This window comes from Podarcis raffonei, chromosome 13, assembly GCF_027172205.1.
Source record: "Podarcis raffonei isolate rPodRaf1 chromosome 13, rPodRaf1.pri, whole genome shotgun sequence".
Classification (NCBI taxonomy): Eukaryota; Metazoa; Chordata; class Lepidosauria; order Squamata; family Lacertidae; genus Podarcis; species Podarcis raffonei.
Genome location: NC_070614.1, coordinates 2,092,421 through 2,113,388, shown reverse-complemented (window position 1 = coordinate 2,113,388; position 20,968 = coordinate 2,092,421). Strand labels below are relative to the sequence as shown.

The window sequence follows — 20,968 nt, the reverse complement described above, 5'->3', positions numbered from 1 at the left end:
GGGAATGGGGAAACACTGCCTCGCCTGCAGTTGCCATAAATCACCCCTGAGTTCGAAAGAAGAGGGTGAAGGCACTAGGCGCACAGCCCCCGTGGGGGCCGGCTCTCCCGGACGCTGTCTCTGATCGCGCAAGCTGGCTGCACGAGCGCGAAATAAACAATTAGAGAGAAGCAAATGTACATATTTCAAGTGAAGAACGGGAATTAAGACTGCTAACTGAAGTGACCTCTGTGAAGTAGAGCGACGGGTTGGATTTAACAGGAATATATCATGAAGAAGATACATCAAAGGGTTGGTATGTCAGAACGGGACTGGAAGGGGGGGAAAACTTTTTCTTTTCTTCTATGTGATTACCCAAGAACCCCTCCCCAAGAAAGAACCATCGCATTACTGACCTAAGCGGGATGATTAAAAACTGTGTGGAAATGAATTATTAACCAAAAGTTTGGCTTATGGAGATCCGGAAAAGAATAAGGGCTTTTGGAATGGCGCAGCAATAAAAACTGAGTCGCCATGTTGGCAGGTTTTGTCGAAAGATTGATGATTGAGGAGGAGGAAGCTATGGATTTGTTTTCATATGGGATTCCTGGCAGAACCTCCTCAGAAGATTGAGAAAGGGAGTGACAGACCTGTGAAGATTAACGAGTAGACGGCAAGAGTGTGTTTCTTTATGGAAGTGATGAAAAGCGGCAGCCGTCTGAATATGACTCTTGGATGAATGGAAAAACCCACGCAGGACTACAATTGGTTTCAACTCGCTTGTGGAGACTATCAGAGGTCACAAAAAGAAAGGAAAAATATATGAAAATAACAAGAAGAGATGTGGAAAACAACAAGAATGGATTGGATAGAATTGTGAACATCATTTGGACAGATTTGTGGACATTAAAGCAGCAGCAACAAGATGATTGGATCCCTTTCGGAACTTGAAATATGGGTACCACCAACAAAAATTTAACATTTGGCTTTGTAATTTGGAATTAATGTGATTTGATTTGATTGGTCTGTTAATAAAAAATTATTTTTCAAAAAGAAAGAAAGAAATGTGATCCCCGGGAGCCTGAGCATGGGGTAAATGTGCTCTCAGCCCCCAAAAAAGCTTGTCACCCCTAAGTTAAAGGTTATTTATCATGAATTCAAAATGAAGAAATGTTGAGTTTTGTATTTATTTACAGTATAAAGCTAACTAAGAATGTCAATGTCACTTTTTCCGAAGACGTTTCTTAATCCAGTGCCCCACCAATATCTGCGGCCTCTTCTGGTATTCACCCAGCACATCGTGGGGGGTTGAGATTTGGTCGCCCTCCAGTCGGTTCAGAAGTGTTACACAGACCACAGCACCTGCGTTTATAAAGCAAAACCCAAGACCAATACACAGAGGTTACTTGAAAATAACACTACAAACCATGTGGGGAAAAGGACACTTTACCCAGGATAAGATGAACTGAAACTGATGAATTAACCCAGCAAAGAAAGAAACAGTCAAACATTGGGAAAAGTGACAGATAAAGCCAATTCACAATGGAAACAAAACCTTCAGCAGGAATTGGGCATTTGTTAACTAGCCCATAGGCTGTTTCACCTCCAGATTCAAAAAACAGAAGAGCAAGGAAGTTCCTCTGTGCACACGGGGTGGTTATTTTGTTCCTCAGGGAGCTGTGGTCAGCAGGACATAACTCATCAGATCTTTGCTGTGGTGTATTTGCTGCTACCTCACTTTTCCCCACAGAACCAGCTCTTGTGATTTGTTCTTATATTTTTTAAAAAATAGGATACTTTAAAGCTTTCTTTCTGTGGTTCTGAAATTTGGATCTAGTTAAAGATTCTTCACCTTCAAACATAAAAGCATTCTTAATCATGTCATGGCTAATTAGTGGAAATTCTGCACTGCGGACATATGTTGAACTTCGACTGAGATCAAATTAGGGGTAACGGGAGACTATCAAGCATCCCACATGAGCTGCTTAGGACCAGAAAAGGGCCAAATCATAAATCAAGCAAGGGAAGGAAGCAGTATAAACTGCAAGTGGCATCAAATCAGTTGGAAACATCAGACAAACATCAAACATGAACTGTGATGCATGTTTTGGTCAAAATAAGAGAAGGTCTAATGGACACAGCAATAGTTCTGAAATATGCTGTTATTCTGGATTCGGAATGTAGGGCAAGAGGCTTAGAGCTTTGAAAGAAAAACTGAGCCCAAGATTTTCAGACTTAACTTTTCAAACTATTGTCTGTCTCCAGCCTTAGATAAACTATTATGGATTGCACCTGGAATTATTGATTAAAAATTATACTAAAGCATTAAAATACTCAGCATGTATGATCAATATTAAAACTCCTCTGTGGCTATGAATTACATGATAAACTATTGACTGTTGAAACTAGTGAATTATGTAAGACTGGACACATGTGCTGCTTACCTTTGATACCAATAATATTGCACATGGCTGCAAAAACAGAAGATTCCATCTCAATATTCCTGACTCCGGCCTTGTAAGCTGCCATTAAATATTGTGCCTTCTCTTCCTCAGTGTATGAGCAGATTGCGCCATCAAGACGAGCTTGGCCTACAAATGTATGAAATGAAGATTTTAATACATGCAATGAAATCTCTACAATAATACCCCATGGAGTTGAACTGCCTGATCAGCTATACCCGCCTCACTGCTTGAACTTTGGCAAATGGATGGAACCAGAGCTACTGTATGGCTGGGGAAGATTTTAGCTCACTCTGCATTTGGGACCAAACCGTCCCATTTCCCTCCACCTTACTTGGACCAATGTGCAGATCAGAACATAGTTCTGAGAATGAGGCCACACCATCAGTTATATGTGTTATTTTTCATGGGGAAGCATTCAACTATGAGAATAATCCCCTCACATGTAGTCTAAAATGCAAGGTGAAGCTGTTCCTTTAACCTATCAAGATTCTGCTTGTGTAAACTAGGTCAGACTTGTGGGGGGACTATTGGTTTAATTATCCAAATATTCTGATTTTATTGTTTCAATATTATTCCGTTTTGTTTTTAAATGCACATGTTTAGTGAACATTTTTAATGTTTTGCTTCTCTTCTGTTTCCTTTGCTTTGTTGTTCATGAATATGGTTGCACCCTTTCAGCCTTACCTTCATAGAAATCCAGAGTGCACATGGTGTTCCCAATGACTGTTTTGAATTGATCCAGTTCCTTGGCACACTCCATCAAGTCCTGAGCCAGTTCCTCGTCTAAGTTTGTGCTACGATATACAGGCTTTCCCAGAACAAACTGTTCAAACTGAGGTTTGAAGGTGGCATCTACAGATTGCTTGGTGATCACCACAGATCCTGGTGCCAAACCTACATTTCAAATATATGTTTCATAAACCAATAACTGTGATTTCATTTCATTTTTTGCTTTAAAGTAGTAAGGGCATGAGAAATACCTATTCCCCCAGATGTGCCGATACGAATAATGGTTACATTGGAACACTTGGAATGACACAGCAGCTTGAAGAGTTCGTGCAGCATGATAGCAATGGAAGGAATCCCCATTCCATGCTGAAATGCAAAAAGGGGGGGTGGGGAAAATTCATAGTGAATAAATCATTCTATTCTAGGTTATTGTGGGGATGTGGGAAAGGAAGAAAATAACTATTTTGATGGTTACAACCTTCTACTATATTGAAGGATTGAAGCAGGAAGCCAGCAAAGCATTTATCCTGAAAGAAAATATTGCACTAAAGCCATTTTTTATTCGGAGATTTTCAAAATACGGTCTGCAGATAACCATAGTAGCAAATATTAATGATAAAGAGACTTGCGGTTGCAAGAGTGTACAATGTGAAGTCAAGTACGGTATATTAACTAAAAGAGTCTCTCCAAAAAGTGGAGGAACTATAGTGTGGCTACATTTATTCACACCAGCAAGAAAGCAACATGACGCATCATCAAAGGCAATTTTATTTAAACCCTTCAGAGCTTTTAAACTACCTGTTAATTTCTCAGCCAGGACCATTTGCCAAAGGTTAGTGCACCATCTAGAAATAGGCCATTTCCCCAGTGTTTAGCAATCAGTTGGTGAGCCGTCACTAACATGAAAGTTATCAAAAACCTTGTAAGGTATATCAGCATATTCATAGAATCATAGAATCATAGAGTTGGAAGAGACCACAAGGGCCATTGAGTCCAACCCCCTGCCAAGCAGGAAACACCATCAGAGCACTCCTGACATATGGTTGTCAAGCCTCTGCTTAAAGACCTCCAAAGAAGGAGACTCCACCACACTCCTTGGCAGCAAATTCCACTGTCAAACAGCTCTTGCTGTCAGGAAGTTCTTCCTAATGTTTAGGTGGAATCTTCTTTCTTGTAGTTTGGAACCATTGCTCCGTGTCCGCTTCTCTGGAGCAGCAGAAAACAACCTTTCTCCCTCCTCTATGTGACATCCTTTTATATATTTGAACATGGCTATCATATTACCCCTTAACCTCCTCTTCTCCAGGCTAAACATGCCCAGCTCCCTTAGCCGTTCCTCATAAGGCATCGTTTCCAGGCCTTTGACCATTTTGGTTGCCCTCCTCTGGACACGTTCCAGTTTGTCAGTGTCCTTCTTGAACTGTGGTGCCCAGAACTGGACACAGTACTCCAGGTGAGCTCTGACCAGAGCAGAATACAGTGGCACTATTACTTCCCTTGATCTAGATGCTATACTCCTATTGATGCAGCCCAGAATTGCATTGGCTTTTTTAGCTGCCGCGTCACACTGTTGGCTCATGTCTAGTTTGTGGTCAACCAAGACTCCTAGATCCTTTTCACATGTAGTGCTCTCAAGCCAGGTGTCACCCATCTTGTATCTGTGCCTCTCATTTTTTTTGCCCAAGTGCAATACTTTACATTTCTCCCTGTTAAAATTCATCTTGTTTGTTTTGGCCCAGTTCTCTAATCTGTCAAGGTCGTTTTGAAGTGTGATCCTGTCCTCTGGGGTGTTAGCCACCCCTCCCAGTTTGGTGTCATCTGCAAATTTGATCAGGATGCCCTTGAGTCCATCATCCAAGTCATTGATAAAGATGTTGAATAAGACCGGGCCCAAGACAGATCCCTGTGGCACCCCACTAGTCACTCTTCTCCAGGATGAAGAGGAACCATTGATGAGCACCCTTTGGGTTCGGTCAGTCAGCCAGTTACAAATCCACTGAGTGGTAGCATAGTCAAGACCGCATTTTACCAGCTTCTTTACAAGAATATCATGGGGCACCTTGTCAAATGCCTTGCTGAAATCAAGGCAGGCAATCCACTGCGTTCCCTTCATCTACCAGGCTTGTAATTCTGTCAAAAAACGAGATCAGGTTCGTCTAACATGACTTATTTTTCAGAAATCCATGCTGACTATTGGTGATCACAGCATTCCTTTCTAGGTGCTCACAGACTGTTTGCTTAATGATCTGCTCCAGAACCTTCCCTGGTATTGATGTCAGACTGATAATATTGATTATCAAACAGCAATAGCAACAACTATGGAAGCTTTTAGCTTTGCCAATTTCCTCAAATACCTTTCACAAAAATTGATTGACTGTAGAGCAATCCCACCACAAGTGGTAGAAAGTTCCTTTTGTGTTATAGCCTCTCCAGCATTCTTTGTTCTATAATCCGTATATCACTCAATTTAATGGGTGTAACATGCCACCTGTAAATTAATTTGGGAATATTTTCATGGATTCCTGGGTAATTCCATGAAAATGTCAACAAATAGACTCATTTTTCATTTTATTATATTGTTAAAGGTGAGGTACCTATTTATCTACTTGCACTTAAGGTGCTTTCGAACTGCTAGGTTGGCAGGCGCTGGGACCGAAAGACGTGAGCTCACCCCGCCGCGGGGATTCGAACCGCCGACCATGCGATCGGCAAGCCCTAGGCACTGAGGTTTTACCTACAGCGCCACCCGCGTGCCATTATATTGTTAGCATGTTCTATAAAATTTTAAAGTTATTTCCCCAAATTTTATCATTTGGCAACAGGTTTTCACAATGGCATTTTACATGTGAATAAAAACAAGCAGAAGTATGACATGCAAGGTGACTCAGGGTTTCTCTATTTCGCCCCCTGAAGCTCAGTTAAGCACCTCTGCAAGAAAATAAAGAACAGGTTAATGACCCTTTAGTGTACTGATAGCTTTGCCTTCTCATCTGGTGAACTGACAAGACATTTTATGTTAGGAGGAAAATCAGGTGAGCTTAGGACAATAAAATGTACATTGGTTTAGTGTGTAATGTTGACCACAAAACATGTGCTTTTTTCCATCTCAACAAATGAAAAGAAAAATCTATATTCTTTAACTTTATTCTTTTCTTTTTACCATTTTTACCATTAAGAAAATGTGATGAGATAGTAACTAATATGTGTTTTACATGCAAAATTTCTTGTGATCATTGTAACACAGTTACATTTTTCCTCTTCCTCGTTAAGACTGATTGTGCTTAAAAGGGAAGGGAAGAGATTTCTCTCTGTTATTCAGTGCTGAGTTTGGGCGCAACAGCACTCTGCAGGGAGCTGGTTGGCACATCTGAATGCTTTCCTGAGCCCAGTGCTAAGGATCACCCATCTCCTGACAGGGGAGGAGTGTTCCTGCTTAGTGCCGAGTTTGGGCATGCCAGAAAGCTCCCTTGGATGGTCTTAGTTTCTGCCTGGAAGCCAAAGGAAGGAACCTCTCCACTGTGAGAGGCTGTCCTGTCCTGGAGCCTCCGCAGTGGTTCTCAACCTGTGGGTCCCCAGATGTTGTTGGACTACAACTCCCATCATCCCTGAGCTCTGGCCTTGCTAGCCAGGGGTGATGGGAGTTGTAGTTCAACAACATCTGGGGACCCACAGGTTGAGAAAGGCTGCTCCAGAGGAACACAAAGCACAAGCCCAAAGCCCCCAGTAGCCCCCAGTTTTGTGTCCTTTGTCAATTGTACATATGCAGTTTGTATATATACAAATCTAATCTAATAATGCATTAATGATCATTTAGAGATATTTTTAAAAGAGAAAATTCAGTTTTAATTGATAGACAATGTATTGCATGCCCACAAATACCTGGCCCACTTACACTGATGGATAGCACTGGCCCTGCTTTGTACATCGCGTAACGATCAGTTCCTGCGCAGATATTGGGGTAGTCCTGGCCTGGGCTGCCAACTCCCAGCTCTTCAGCTATGTAGGTAATAAAAGCTTTCATTCGTGAAGGGCTTCCTCCAACACACACAAACTAGGCAAGATCAAAGAGAGGAAACTGTAAGAATATTAACGCTAACTATGGAAATATTTAACAATGCATTTTTAAAAACATTTTAAAAATAGAAATATGAAAAGCCTGTTCATGCTACAAAGACACCTTTTAACAATTCACACTAGACAATGCAGGAATATGCAGCTGCCCCACATGGGGATCAACCCTGCGACCTTGTTGTCACCAGCACCATTTACATCTCCAAACCTTTACATCTCCAAACAAGGCAGGGAAGTCATGGGTGCCAGTCCCCAGAGCGAAATGGTACAGGATGTCATCGCTCATCTTCTCAAGATGTTGATTTGGGACACGAATGGGGGTTTCCCTGTCAAAAGAAGGGAGAAACATAGTATGACTTTATAGCAGCAGAACGAGCATCTTTAAACAAGGCAACAAGTATAACGTCTGGACAATTAGGATTCTTCTGGATCACAGCCTTGAATGTTTAGAATTGTCTCACATATCGTATTACCAAGAGTGGCGTTGGGCCCACCTAACTCAGCTGTGCCTGCCCAGGGACTCAGTGAAGGAACCAGCCAGACTGGAGAAGGGAAGGAGATGGGCTGGAGTTTGCTCTGTCACCATCCAGAATAAAGCTGATATGCATTTTTCACCATTGGAGTGGCGGCCTTTTTCCTGGCTTGCAGATGTCACTTCCCCGCAAATGTAACAAAAGTTATCTGCACTATTAACACATTTACGAGGCATCACTACGGACGGATTTACACTGCAGTGATCACTTGTGTAGAACGTATGATGCAGGGTAAATGGGAGAGTAGCCCACAAAGTCGCACAAATGACTTGCTCACCAGTTGATACTTTGCTTTATACTAATGATTGCTTAGTTATTTATTTGCCACTATTATTATTATTGTTGTTGTTGTTGTTATTGTTCTGGTGTCCATGGTTCTCCTCCTCCCCATTTCCTCCTCACAACAACCCTGTGAGGTAGGTTTGGCTAAAAGATGGTGACTGACTCCAAGGTCACCGAGGGAGCTTCATGGCTGAGTGGGGATTCGAACCCAGCTTCCTCAGGTCCCAGTCCAACACTCTAATCATAACGCCACACTGCAATCCTAAAGCCACAATGTCATGACTCAACTGCACTACTCAGCTGCATGCCATTGGTCCTGGTGTACCTGATGAGCTGGTGCAAGATGGCACCGTATGTCGCAACCAGAAGCTTGAAATGCAGTGTTGCCGGTCCATTAGTCTACCCATCTCTGCTTACCTACCCTCCCCCCCAGCCTCGGCGGCATCGCTGAGGCAACTACAGAAAACCCAAGAGAAGTTCTTAAAACACAGGCTAGAAGTGACACAAATGACCAGCTAATCCAAACGCTCTGTAAAAGCCACCAGCCAAAGCCTGATCAGCTCAGCAACCCAACAATACTCAGGAATCACCACTGCCACAACTCCTAACCACCACACGCCCTACCCCAAGTGGACGCCAAGCCAACCTCAAACCAAAACTATAAGGGAGACTGAGATGACACCAACCAGGGAGATGGCAAACAATGCTAAGATGGTAACTCCCCTTCAAGATGATGACCACCCAATAACGAAACGAGATCTGAGGGAAATGGAAGCAAGATTAGAAGCACGATTAGAAGAAACACTGAAGGCCACAATGGCTCCCATGCAGGTACTAATCAACAACCTAACCTCCAAAGTGGAAGCTCTAGAGAACAAAAACCAAATGCAAGAAAGAATAATAGAGCAATACCGGGAGGAGAACGCACGTGTGAACAAGAAACTGGACGAACTGGTAAACCAAATGGAAGCAGAACACAGAGAGATGAAAATTAAGCAAGCCGACCTTGAAGACCGCAATAGACGTTGTAACATCCGCTTCCGCAACTTTCCTGAAAAAACAGAGGAGAAAAGCCCAGCAGACCTAATTATACGCTGGCTGAAAAACACAATCCCAAGCCTGAAACTTGAGGCAGCTGACTTGGAGAGGGCTCACAGAGCCCTAAAACCTATGCCAAAACCCAGCGCCCCCCCAAGAGACATCATTGTATGCTTCACACGCTACAAAAAGAAGGAAGAGATATGGCACCACCTCAGAAACTCAAGTAACCTTCGATATGGAGAAACCCCCATTCTGGCCCTACAGGACCTATCTCAGGATACCCTAAACCGGAAGAAAAGCCTGCGCCCATGCACCCAGCGTCTCCAACAAGCAGGGATCAAATACCGATGGGGCTTCCCCTTCCGCCTCATTGTAACAACCAATACAACACAACACATGGCTACCAACATACCTGAGGCCCTGCAACTACTAAAGAACCTTGAACTCGACCTCCCACCGGAATGGCAACCGACAAACCCACCAAGTGACAGCCCCAACCACGAGGAAACAACAGCAAACAACTGGACGACGGTACAGAAGAAAAAGAAACAACAGAAGCGGCACAACAACGCAAACCAATACAGGCAAGCATCATGCTCAGAACCGTCCCGCCGGCCATACGACACAAGAAACCAGACCAAGATTAACCAAACCAATTCATCGCAGATGGACAACCCTACAACAACAACAACCCCAGCTGAATGAAGCAACCAGGGAAAAACCACAAACTGAAGGACTGGTGATTTCCCCCCCTCCCCCTCTCTCCCCCCCCAAAACATAGATTTGGTTAACACAATCAACATCCCCCCCAGCCCCGCACCCCCACAGAAATCCCCACCCCAACACCAGTCCAGACGACCTCAACCACACTCCCCATCACCCACACCTTCAACATCCTCATACTCCATACTAAGGAAAAACAACTCCAACCTTAATAACACAACCCACAATCAGGCTAAAATCTGATACCCATCCAGCACTATGGTGGCACCAGAGCGTACCAGCACCCACATCCCCACCCCAACACACCAACAATGTTGCTCATAACATTGGCAACATTGCTTACGAACCTTATACCTGACAGCGACGTTACAAAGTCACTTCACACTGTCTCGCTGATCACCCCCCATCGCAAACAACAGGGAGGATGGCCTGCCCTTGAACACGGCCCTCCACACCAGCTGAGACCTAGGACCAACCGGCTAAATGCCAGATGGCCCAAAATACCCCAAACAAACACCTATATGACTACATATAGGAAACTCCCTACAACTTATCCCCTACTCTTTAACCCAAATCTCACTCTAATCCCACTAGCCCCCCACCCACCACACCCTAGGTCAGCGCAACCCCACTGGTTCTTTAAACAACACGAAGAGAGAGACACAAGACAACCCGAACGGGTTGGCAGGGAATCGCCCCACATAATAGATAAGCAAGATGGCTAACCTAAAAGCAATCACATTAAATGTGAGGGGGCTGGGAAACCCCATCAAAAGAAAACGCATCACCTCATACATAAACACCATGAAACCACACATCACCTTCCTACAAGAAATACACAACCCACCCAAAGGCAGCAAACTCCTGAGCAACCCCCGCTTCAGTCAACAGTGGGTCGCACAAGGCTCAGGGAAAGCTCGTGGTGTAGCCATAATACTCAGTAGAGACCTGAACTTCACTGCCACAACAGTCCTCAAGGACAAAAAAGGCAGGTTCATTTTCGCTAAAGGGACAGTAGATGGCAAAATCAAACTGACAATCGGCTCCATATATGCCCAAAACACGAAACAATTAGAATTCTTCCAGAAGACACTAAACAAATTCCTCTCCTTCTCTGAAGGGGAAGCAATCCTAGGAGGGGACCTCAATCTAAATATGAAAGGTTTATCCCTGAAAGATATCCACCCCACAACCCCATGGGCAACCTTCCTCCGAAGGAAACCCCCAACAACTAGGAACTCTTACAAGTTACAAAAAATGCTAAAAAACAGGGGTCTCTACGACATTTGGGGTGAGCAAAACCCGGGAGACATCAGCCATACATTCCAATCGAGACGCCATGATACAGTGTCCAGACTGGACAGCATTCTACTCACACAGGGTCTGATCCCCTCAGTAGAATCAACAAACATAGGTAACATTAAAATCACATATCACGCCCCAGTAGAAGTCATCGTTAAAATAGGAGAAGGAACACAAACCACCCCATCATGGTCCTTCAGTCCCATCCTAACTACAAACAAACAAATTAGAGAGAGTCTCACAAAAACCCTCCAAAACTACTTCAAGGAAAACGATGTAGACAATATAACAACCCCCCTCCTATGGGACGCAATGTAAGCGGTCACCAGAGGAGCTTGCATAAAAGAGAAAACATTCCTTAAAAAACAAACCTCCTCAAAAATTAGCAAAATAGAACAAGACATCACAGCCCTCTCATCACGCTACAAACAAACAGGATCTAAAAAACTCCTCAAACTTATAGAACAAAAAAGGAGAGAACTAGACTCCCTAGAAATTAACAAAACAATGATCAACATTCTATACTCTAAACAATGTTTCTACGAATATGGAGGGAAAAACTCCAGATTACTAGCAAATAGATGTAGGAAAAAAGCACTCAAAACAAGAATACACTGCATCACCAAAAAAGACGGCAACATAACATTCTCCCCCGAAGAAATAACCTCAGAATTTGCAGAATTCTACTCCAACCTATACACCTCCCATAACCCACCAGAGAAGGAAATCAGAACATTTCTAGCAGGACTGACCATGCCTACCCTAACTGATGAGGAACAGGAATTCATGGACAGCCCTATCACCCCAGAGGAAATAGATGCGGTCCTCAAAAACCTGAAACCACACAAAGCCCCAGGCCCAGACAGCTTCACAGCAGAATTCTATAGGAAATTCAAAGAACCCTTGATGCCCTACATGACCCGCCTATTCAACGACATCATAAAAGGGGGCCCCATCCCCAAAACCTGGACCCACTCCAAAATAGTCTCCATCCCAAAACCACTAAAAGATAGCCTTAAAGTAGAATCATACCGCCCAATCTCATTAATAAACCAAGACTACAAGATATTCACATCAATCTTGGCCAACCGCCTAAAAATCTTCCTACACAAGTTAATAGCCCCAGACCAGACTGGCTTTGTCCCTGGCCGCAATATAACAGACCCCATCAGGAAACTACTGAACCTGATCGAACACAGCAAGGCAACCAAACTCCCATTGACAATTATGTCCCTAGACATCCTCAAAGCCTTTGATTGCTTGGAGTGGAAATACATATTAGCAGTACTAACTAACATGAAATTTGGCCCCAACTTCCTACAAATCCTCAAACAAATATACTCCCAAGCCTCAGCAAAATGCAGAACTAACAATATGGATTCTAATACTATAGCTATCCAAAGAGGCACGAAACAAGGATGCCCACTGTCTCCCTTCTTATTTATCCTGGCTCTGGAACCCTTAGCAATCCGCATCCGAGCAGCCACAGACATCAAGGGAGTGGAAATAAAAGGCAGAACCTATAAATTAGGGCTCTTTGCAGATGACCTAATGGTCACAACACCAGACCCCATAAGCACAGCAACCTCCCTAATCAGAGAACTCAACACATTTGCAATGGTGTCGGGCCTACAGGTAAATTTCACAAAGTCAGAAGCTATGTGCTTCAACAGCCCTCCTCACACCCAAAAAGAACTCATGAAGGTCACCAAAATAAAACTTTGCCACACCAAGTTCAGATACCTAGGGGTACAAATAACCAGAAACCTCAATAAATTGTACCTCCACAACTACAAGCCCCTGTGGCGACAAATTAACAAAGACCTAAAGAGATGGAATAACATGAATTTCACTCTCTCAGACAAAATAGCCATGATCAAAATGATCACACTCCCAAAACTAACCTACCTATTCCAAACCCTCCCAACCTGGATCCCCTCAACCCAACTTCGCAGTTGGCAGAGAAAACTACACTCTTTCATCTTCTCACATAAAAAACCAAGAATAAGCCCCAAATACCTGCACCTCCCAACCTCAGAAGGAGGATGGGGAATCCCCAACATAGAAGCATATTACAATGCCAACCAAATACGCCATATAATCCCATATATACTAGAAGATGAGACAAAACAATGGGTACACCTAGAGAGGGACACAATTGAAAACACCTGCACCACAACATACCCACTCCTCCCAAACAAACTAAAGAAAATTCCCACAACACTTAACAGGTACACACAGACCATGCTCAAAGCATGGAAAACACGAATAGGCAAACTATCCCCAACCCCATCCCCACTAATCCCCCTGGCGTACCACCCATTATTCCACCATGCAGCACAAAACCTCCAGATAAAAACCTGGCGAACCAAAGGCTTATATCGCCTAATAGAGTTTTATAAAAATAACAAACCCTTGTCAACACAAGAAATACAAGACAAACTAGAAGACACCCAAATGACCTGGTTAACACAACACCAACTACATGCCCTCTTAAACAACCCAACAGTAAAATCAGCAGCAACTAGGCCCCTGACAACCTTCGAAAACCTCCTCCTAACAACAAAGGGAAACGGTAAAGGGACGGTATCCGCAATATACAAAATACTACTCCAAAACCCCGCAAATCCCCTAGACGCAATCAAAAAACAATGGGAGAATGACATAGGCTATGAGATTAACCCCACTCAATGGACCAGAATGTGGTCTAAACCCCCCTTTAAATCCATATCAACGAAAAGAAAAGAACTCACACTGAAACTCACCTACAGGTGGTACCTAACACCAAGGAAACTAGCGCTAATACACCCAGGAACCTCACCAAAATGCTGGAGAGGGTGCACCTCCACAGGCACATACCTCCACATGTGGTGGGAGTGTCCCAAAATTCAACTATTCTGGACAACAGCCATACAAGAAATATGTAAAATAACTAAGCAAGTAATAGACATCACCCCAGAATTGGCCCTACTAAACATCTTCCAAGACAACAATGCCCATTTACACCACAAAGAACTCATAACCCACCTGCTCTCAGCAGCCAGAAACACCATAACCAGACACTGGAGAGACCTGTCAGGAGTAAGCATGGACCAATGGTACCAAATAGTATGGGAAACAGCCCTACTAGAAAAATTAACTAATAAACTGAAACTGACACGGGGACAAACAGAAGAAGACGCCTTCACCCCGGTATGGCTCCCCTTTATCACATACACAGCCCAACAGGACAATGACAATAATCCACCAACAGCATACAAATCAATATGGCTAACCTGATCCAAAACACACACCCACCTCACTCACACACGAAAACAAAGATCACCACAGCCAATCACAAGCAAACAATCACACCCTAGGCCAACCCCAACCTCTCTCACCACCAAAGGAACACAAGTGAACAACACAAGCAACGCTGACACCAAACTCTACATACATTAAACATAATAGAAACACCGCCACCCGACCCCACCCCCATCCATCTTCCCTCTCTCCACCCCCCCTTTCTTTTTTCTTTCTTTTTTCTTCTCCCCCCAATGCCTCAACAAATGAAACGGATTTGTAAAAATGTTACATGGACGAAGAAGAAAAATACGAGGCACTACACTTCTGTAAAACAAGAAAATCCTTAATAAAAAATATTTTTTTAAAAAAAGAAATGCAGTGTTGCCAAATGAAATTCTGTACTCAGTGTGGCCTGGGTTGCTTGTGCATGACCATCTTTGTATCTTCTAAACAGGAACCGATCAACAGATCCCACCTCCCCTCGTTTTTGTGTTCAGCATCTCAAAATTAGTAAAGATTGCTTATTTTCCTTTAAGAGGCATCTTGTGTGTTGTGCAGTGATTTAGTTGGGATTTCCTTTCTTGTAGCTACCCTTCAGAATGCAGAGTGATGAGGGAGCAGGATTATACCCGTCACGTCCGCTGACCATGCTCTCTATGCACACACAACGTGATGTATGGGAGATCTGTGTGTACATAGTTAATATGCATGTAGGTGCTTTCAGACATTACACGGATTGCACTAAGGTGTAAGGCTAGCAGGCACAATCCCACAGCTTCTTCCACATCCATTCAAACAAAGGCCTGAATACTTTCTAGCCCTCATGTGCAAAATTCCCTAATTCATTGATCTGCTGTTTACAGAATTACATTTCTATGGGCACAACAGCATGACTGTTATTTAGAAGGCAATCAAGACAAGATTTCTTGAAAACAAAGGTTTTGCAGCAATAAATCATGTTCTTAAAGGTTACTTGAAAGTCAAGTAAGTGTAAGAACAGGCGGGGCAATTGAAGAAAGGGCACAATGGCAAGCAGATGTCCCTTTCCCACACCGTCTTATCCACCCCCACTTGTGTGACAGCAATATAATGGAAGTTTGAAAGTAATGTCCCCCTACTCCCCCCTCCCACAATTTGTGAGGCAATTTATACCTAAACCTATTAAATAGCACTTGATTCACTTCTTACGTGGAAGATGTGTTCATGGTCTTCTCCACAGCATCCCCAGAAGCCATGATATTCAGTCAGACTCTGAGGAAGGAAATTTAAGAAATGGGACATATACATCACATGGTCAGCACTGTGAAAAATTGTATAAGGAACAAGATGGTTTGCCAGCTACAGAAATAGACAGAAATAGATTATTATTAATACTGGTTACTATCAATATTATGATTGCTCTCATTATTTTACTTTATTACCCATCCTTCACTGTAATGTCCCAGGGCAAGTTACAATTTAAAATGCCGTTTAAAAACTCTCAATTAAAAATGCAACTACAAAAAATAAGATGGGGCCTGCAGAGATACATCTCAGGTGTCAATGGGTAAGCATTCGGCATTCACAGAAACCTGTATAATGAGGTCGCCAGATGTACCACAGCGGACCATCGGCTGTGGGGAGGACTGCAGGGCCTGCTCCCTCCCAGGGCCTTTTCCAACTGGCCCAGGGGACGTGGCCCAGGCCCTGACTTGGAACAAACTATTGGGGAAGTGTGGGAAGTGTTCTACCATTGCTTCCCTGTTCCAAGTGGTTAATGTGTTTTAAAATGTCCTCAAGCAGTCGGTGGCATTTTAAATTTTTATTTCTTTTTTTCCTTTTTTCCTTTGTTGGGGGTGGGTGGGTGGGATGGATATTTGATTGGGGATTAATTTTAGTATAATTGTTCTGTTTTTGTTTTTTGTTGTTTTATTGGTTCTGCAGTTTGTGTTTTGTTTTAAGGGGCGGGATTAGGGCTGCCTGGGAGTGGGGCCCCGGCCAACACGATGGCTGGGACAAGTTCCACAGGGAGGGGAAGCACTGGGACATCCGATCTGGGTGATCATGGGCAGGAGGCGGAGTTACGCTAAGACCAGACCATGTCATTACCGAGGAGGCAGGTTTAGTCGTTGTTTGAAGACTATCCCTGCCTCCGGGTCTGGCCTTGACCGGATGGATACTGGAATCAACAGGGGAAACCCACATGACCTGAAGGTGTTGCTGTGTAATGCCAGGTCAATAATGAATAAAACCACTGCCATCCACAACCTGATTGTGGATGGAGGATTTGACCTGGCATGTGTGACAGAGACCTGGTTGGAGGAAGCAGATGGGCCTGTCCTTGCCACTGCTTGCCCACCAGGTTTCTCTTACGCACAGCAACCCAGGTCATGTGGGCGGGGAGGGGGGGGTTGCATTTTTAGGAAGTCATTAGCTTGCATGAGGCGTCCTACTGGGAAGACCCAGTTCTCTGAGTGCATGTTCTGGAAGTTGGGCAATAGGGGCAGTACAGGATTCCTTTTGGTGTACCGACCTCCCTGCTGCACCAAGGATTCCCTGTCCGAGCTGCTTCAGGTCGTGGCGGATGTTCTCCTGGAGTCACCTAGTTTAGTTGTCCTAGGGGATTTTAACATCCATGCCGACACGACCTTACAAGGGGCCGCTTGGGACTTTGTGGAAAGCATGGCCTCCATGGGGCTGTCCCTGAATAAGTTTGGCCCAACTCATAGTCATGGACATGCCTTAGACCTGGTGTTCACCTCTAGTGACGTGGGTGATCTGACACTAAGTAAAAGTGAAACAAAAGAAGTGCCATGGTCAGATCACTTCCTGGTGCAACTGGACTTCTCCACGACCCTTCCCCTCTGCAGGGAGGTGGGACCAATTCGGATGGTCCGCCCCCGCCACTTAATGGATCCAAATGGTTTCCAGAGAGTGGTAGGGGATGTTTTATCCCATGTTGATGGCCTTTCAGCTGATTCCCTGGTGGCCCGCTGGAATGCGGAGTTAACCAGGGCTATCGACTGTCTGGCTCCGAAGCGTCCTCTCCGATTGCATGGAGCCCGGACAGCCCCGTGGTTTTCTTCGGAGCTGAGGGCGATGAAACAATCGCTGAGATGGCTAGAGCGTCGGTGGCAAAGACTCACTCCGAATCTGACCAGACACAGGTTAGAGCTCAACGTCAAGCCTACCAAGTGGCGATAGCGACGGCGAAGAAGACCTTATTCACCGCCTCTATTGCATCTGCAGAAAATAGTAGCAGGAGACTCTTTCAGGTGGTTCACAATTTAACTGAACCACCTTTACCACCGGAGCCTTGTAAAGACCCCAAGATCTCCTGCAACAATTTTGCAAAGTTTTTGCAGATAAAATCACTCATATTCGGAAGGAGCTAGACACCACCGTGGGAGCAGGGCTGGGGCGGGAGAGTGCTAGAGCTCTGTCTGGTCAAGTTGCATGGAATCAATTTCAATCCGTTACCCCCGAGAATGTGGACAGGCTGCTTGGACGCATGAAACCAACCACCTGTCTCCTTGATCCTTGCCCATCCTGGCTAATAAAAGCAAGCCGGGAAGGGCTGAGCGATGGGCTCTGCGGGGTGGTGAATGCTTCCCTCTGTGAGGGAACATTCCCAGATCCGCTGAAAGAGGCGGTCATTAAACCGCTTCTTAAAAAACCATCTTTAGACCCGGCCAGTGTGGCCAACTATCGCCCAGTCTCAAATCTTCCATTCTTGGGCAAGGTGATTGAGCGCGTGGTTGCTGAACAACTCCAGGCACGCCTGGAGGATGCGGTCCATTTGGATCCCTTCCAATCAGGATTCAGGCCTCATCATGGGACTGAAACTGCCTTGGTCGCACTGGTTGATGATCTCCGGCGAGCTAGGGACAAAGGTGAGAGTTGTTTCCTAGTTCTGATGGATATCTCAGCGGCCTTTGATACAATCGACCATAACACCCTTCTGGACTGTCTAGAGGGGTTGGGAGCTGGGGGCACTGTCATACAGTGGTTCCGCTCCTTCCTCCTGGGCCGTGTTCAGAAAGTGGTGGTGGGGGATGAGTGTTCAGACCCCTGGGCCCTCACTTGTGGGGTGCCTCAGGCTTCCGTCCTCTCCCCCATGCTTTTTAACATCTATATGAAGCCGCTGGGAGAGATCATCAGGGGGTTTGGACTGGGTGTCCATCAATATGCAGATGATACCCAGCTCTACCTCTCTTTCAAATCAGAACCAGTGAAGACGGTGAAGGTCCTGTGTGAGTGGCTGGAGGCGGTTGGAGGATGGATGGCGGCTAATGGATTGAAGTTGTATCCTGACAAGACAGAAGTACTGTTTTTGGGGGACAGGGGGTGGGCTGGTGTGGAGGACTCCCTGGTCCTGAATAGAGTAACTGTGCCCCTGAAGGACCAGGTGCACAGCCTGGGAGTCATTTTGGACTCACAGCTGTCCATGGAGGTGCAGGTCAATTCTGTATCTAGGGCAGCTGTCTACCAACTCCACCTGGTACGCAGGCTGAGACCCTCCCTGCCCGCAGACTGTCTCGCCAGAGTGGTGCATGCTCTAGTTATCTCCCGCTTGGACTACTGCAATGCGCTCTACGTGGGGCTACCTTTGAAGGTAACTCGGAAACTACAACTAATCCAGAATGCGGCAGCTAGACTGGTGACTGGGGGCGGCCACCGAGACCGGTCTTGAAAGACCTACATTGGCTCCCAGTACGTTTCCGAGCTGCTGGGAAAGATGGAGGGCACAAGGAGAAGGGGGCGACAGAGGACGAGATGGTTGGATAGTGTTTTCGAGGTTACCAGCATGAGTTTGACCAAACTGCGGGAGGTAGTGGAGGACAGAGGTGCCTGGCGTGCTCTGGTCCATGGGGTCACGAAGAGTCGGACACGACTAAACGACTAAACAACAACAACAAACGTTTCCGAGCACAATTCAAAGTGTTGGTGTTGACCTTTAAAGCCCTAAACGGCCTCGGCCCAGTATACCTGAAGGAGCGTCTCCACCCCCATCGTTCTGCCCAGACGCTGAGGTCCAGTGCCGAGCCGAGGGCCTTCTGGTGGTTCCCTCATTGTGAGAAGCAAAGCTACAGGGAACCAGGCAGAGGGCCTTCTCGGGAGTGGCGCCCGCCCTGTGGAATGCCCTTCCAGCAGATGTCAAAGCGATAAACAACTACCTGACATTCAGAAGACATCTTAAGGCAGCCCTGTTCAGGGAAGTTTTTAACATGTGATATTTTAGTGTATTTTTGGGTACTATGGAAGCCACCCAGAGTGGCTGGGGAAACCTGGCCAGATGGGCGGGGTACAAATAATAATTATTATTATTATTATTATTATTATTATTATTATTATTATTATTACCTTTGTAGGGAGGGATCTCCACATCTTGGGGGCTGCCACAGAGGAGGCCCTCTCCCAAGCCACCACGCTGAGTGTCTGGAGTGCTGGAACTACCAAGAGGGCTCCCACTGCCGGTCTTAGCACCCAAGAGGTTTTGTAGTAGGGAAGGAAGTGGTCTTTCAGATATTTTGGGGCTGCGTGGTTTAGGCCTTTAAACACCAATCTGAGCACCTTGAATTGGGCTTTGAAACAAAATAGCAACCAAAACAGGAGTTACAGGGGGTCTGCGTGGAACCCCAGCCAGTAATCTGGCTGCTGCATTTTGGACCAATGGAAGTTTCCGATTGTCTCCAATGGGAGTTGCTCCAAGTCAGGCAAGGATTTGGAACTGGCCGCATGAAAGGTGTCCGCTTCCCTTCCCTTCCTCTCCTTTTCCTTTCCTGCTCCAGTCCGTGAGAAGCCTGTTTTAATGGAGGCGATTTGAGCAACAGTAGCTCTGTCCACAAGCTATTTTAATAAAAATACAGCGAGCATGCTTTCTCAGCAACCATCAGTGGGGAAAGGCAAGCTGCATCTTTTCCCTATGGGCTGCTGAAAGCAAAGTGGAATTAGCGGAGTGGGGCAATAGCCGCATCCAGCAAAAGACAAAAGACACGACTAGCCCGGTTCCCAGGATGCAACATGGGACTTTCTATTGTATTTCCTCCCTTATTGAATGGGCGGAGTGGAGTTGAGCTGGGGCGAAGCGCAGGCTGCCGGGCGGGGGGGGGGGGGCGGCTTTGTGCGGATCCCATAGCAAAACGAGAAGACCCCTCGAAGCCCCGCCGGGGAAGGAACACGGCCAGGGTTGGGCGGCAGGTGCGCCGGGCGCTGACACTCTCGGGCCGCCGCCGCCGCTGCCTCGTCGCCCGGGTCCCACGGGCGCAGGAGGCGCCTCTCCCGCTGCTGGGCGGCCCCGCTCCGCCGGCAAGGAAGCGCCTCCTCGCCCTTCGCCCGGGGCGGCGACGCACCAAAGCAAGCGCCCCCCCCCCCCGGAGGCCTCTGGCCGGGAAAGGAGACCCGAGAGGCCCCTACCTGAGGAGGAGCGAGGCCAGCAGCCGGGAGCCCAGCAGAGATGCCGCCCCTTCCTTCCTTCCTTCCTGCCGGCGCCCGCCGCGCTTCCTCGGCCGGCGAGGTCCCTGCGGGCGGGGGGCACCGATCACAGGCTGAGCTTCCCGAAGAGCGCGAGGAAGTTCT

At 45.9% G+C, this 20,968-nt stretch overlaps 1 protein-coding gene across 6 annotated transcripts; it reads right to left on the bottom strand.

Annotated features, from left to right (window-relative positions):
• Positions 1–1,045: 1,045 nt before the first annotated feature.
• On the bottom strand, positions 1,046–20,851 carry UPP1 (uridine phosphorylase 1). 6 transcript variants are annotated; one of them, XM_053361432.1, is made up of 8 exons: positions 20,807–20,851; positions 15,599–15,661; positions 7,453–7,570; positions 7,066–7,224; positions 3,425–3,539; positions 3,129–3,338; positions 2,424–2,570; positions 1,046–1,341 (listed from the first exon to the last, which is right to left on the bottom strand). In XM_053361432.1, the coding sequence occupies exons 2-8, from the start codon at positions 15,643–15,645 to the stop codon at positions 1,202–1,204; spliced, it is 936 nt and encodes a 311-aa protein (XP_053217407.1). In that variant the 5' UTR covers positions 15,646–15,661; positions 20,807–20,851; the 3' UTR covers positions 1,046–1,201. The 6 variants fall into 6 exon arrangements, with proteins under 6 accessions (XP_053217407.1, XP_053217408.1, XP_053217409.1 ...); XM_053361433.1 differs by lacking the exon at positions 20,807–20,851 and adding an exon at positions 20,010–20,285; XM_053361434.1 differs by lacking the exon at positions 20,807–20,851 and adding an exon at positions 19,754–19,772.
• Positions 20,852–20,968: the final 117 nt, after the last annotated feature.

Bases quoted from the DNA above. Each gene is read 5' to 3' on its own strand.
- UPP1 (XM_053361432.1), bottom strand. From the start codon at position 15,645: ATGGCTTCTGGGGATGCTGTGGAGAAGACCATGAACACATCTTCCAC. The intron at 7,225-7,452 runs GTTTGGAGATGT...GATCTTGCCTAG, and splicing joins CCTTGTTTGGAGATGTAAAG to TTTGTGTGTGTTGGAGGAAG. The intron at 1,342-2,423 runs GTAAGCAGCACA...TTATAAACGCAG, and splicing joins CAATATTATTGGTATCAAAG to GTGCTGTGGTCTGTGTAACA.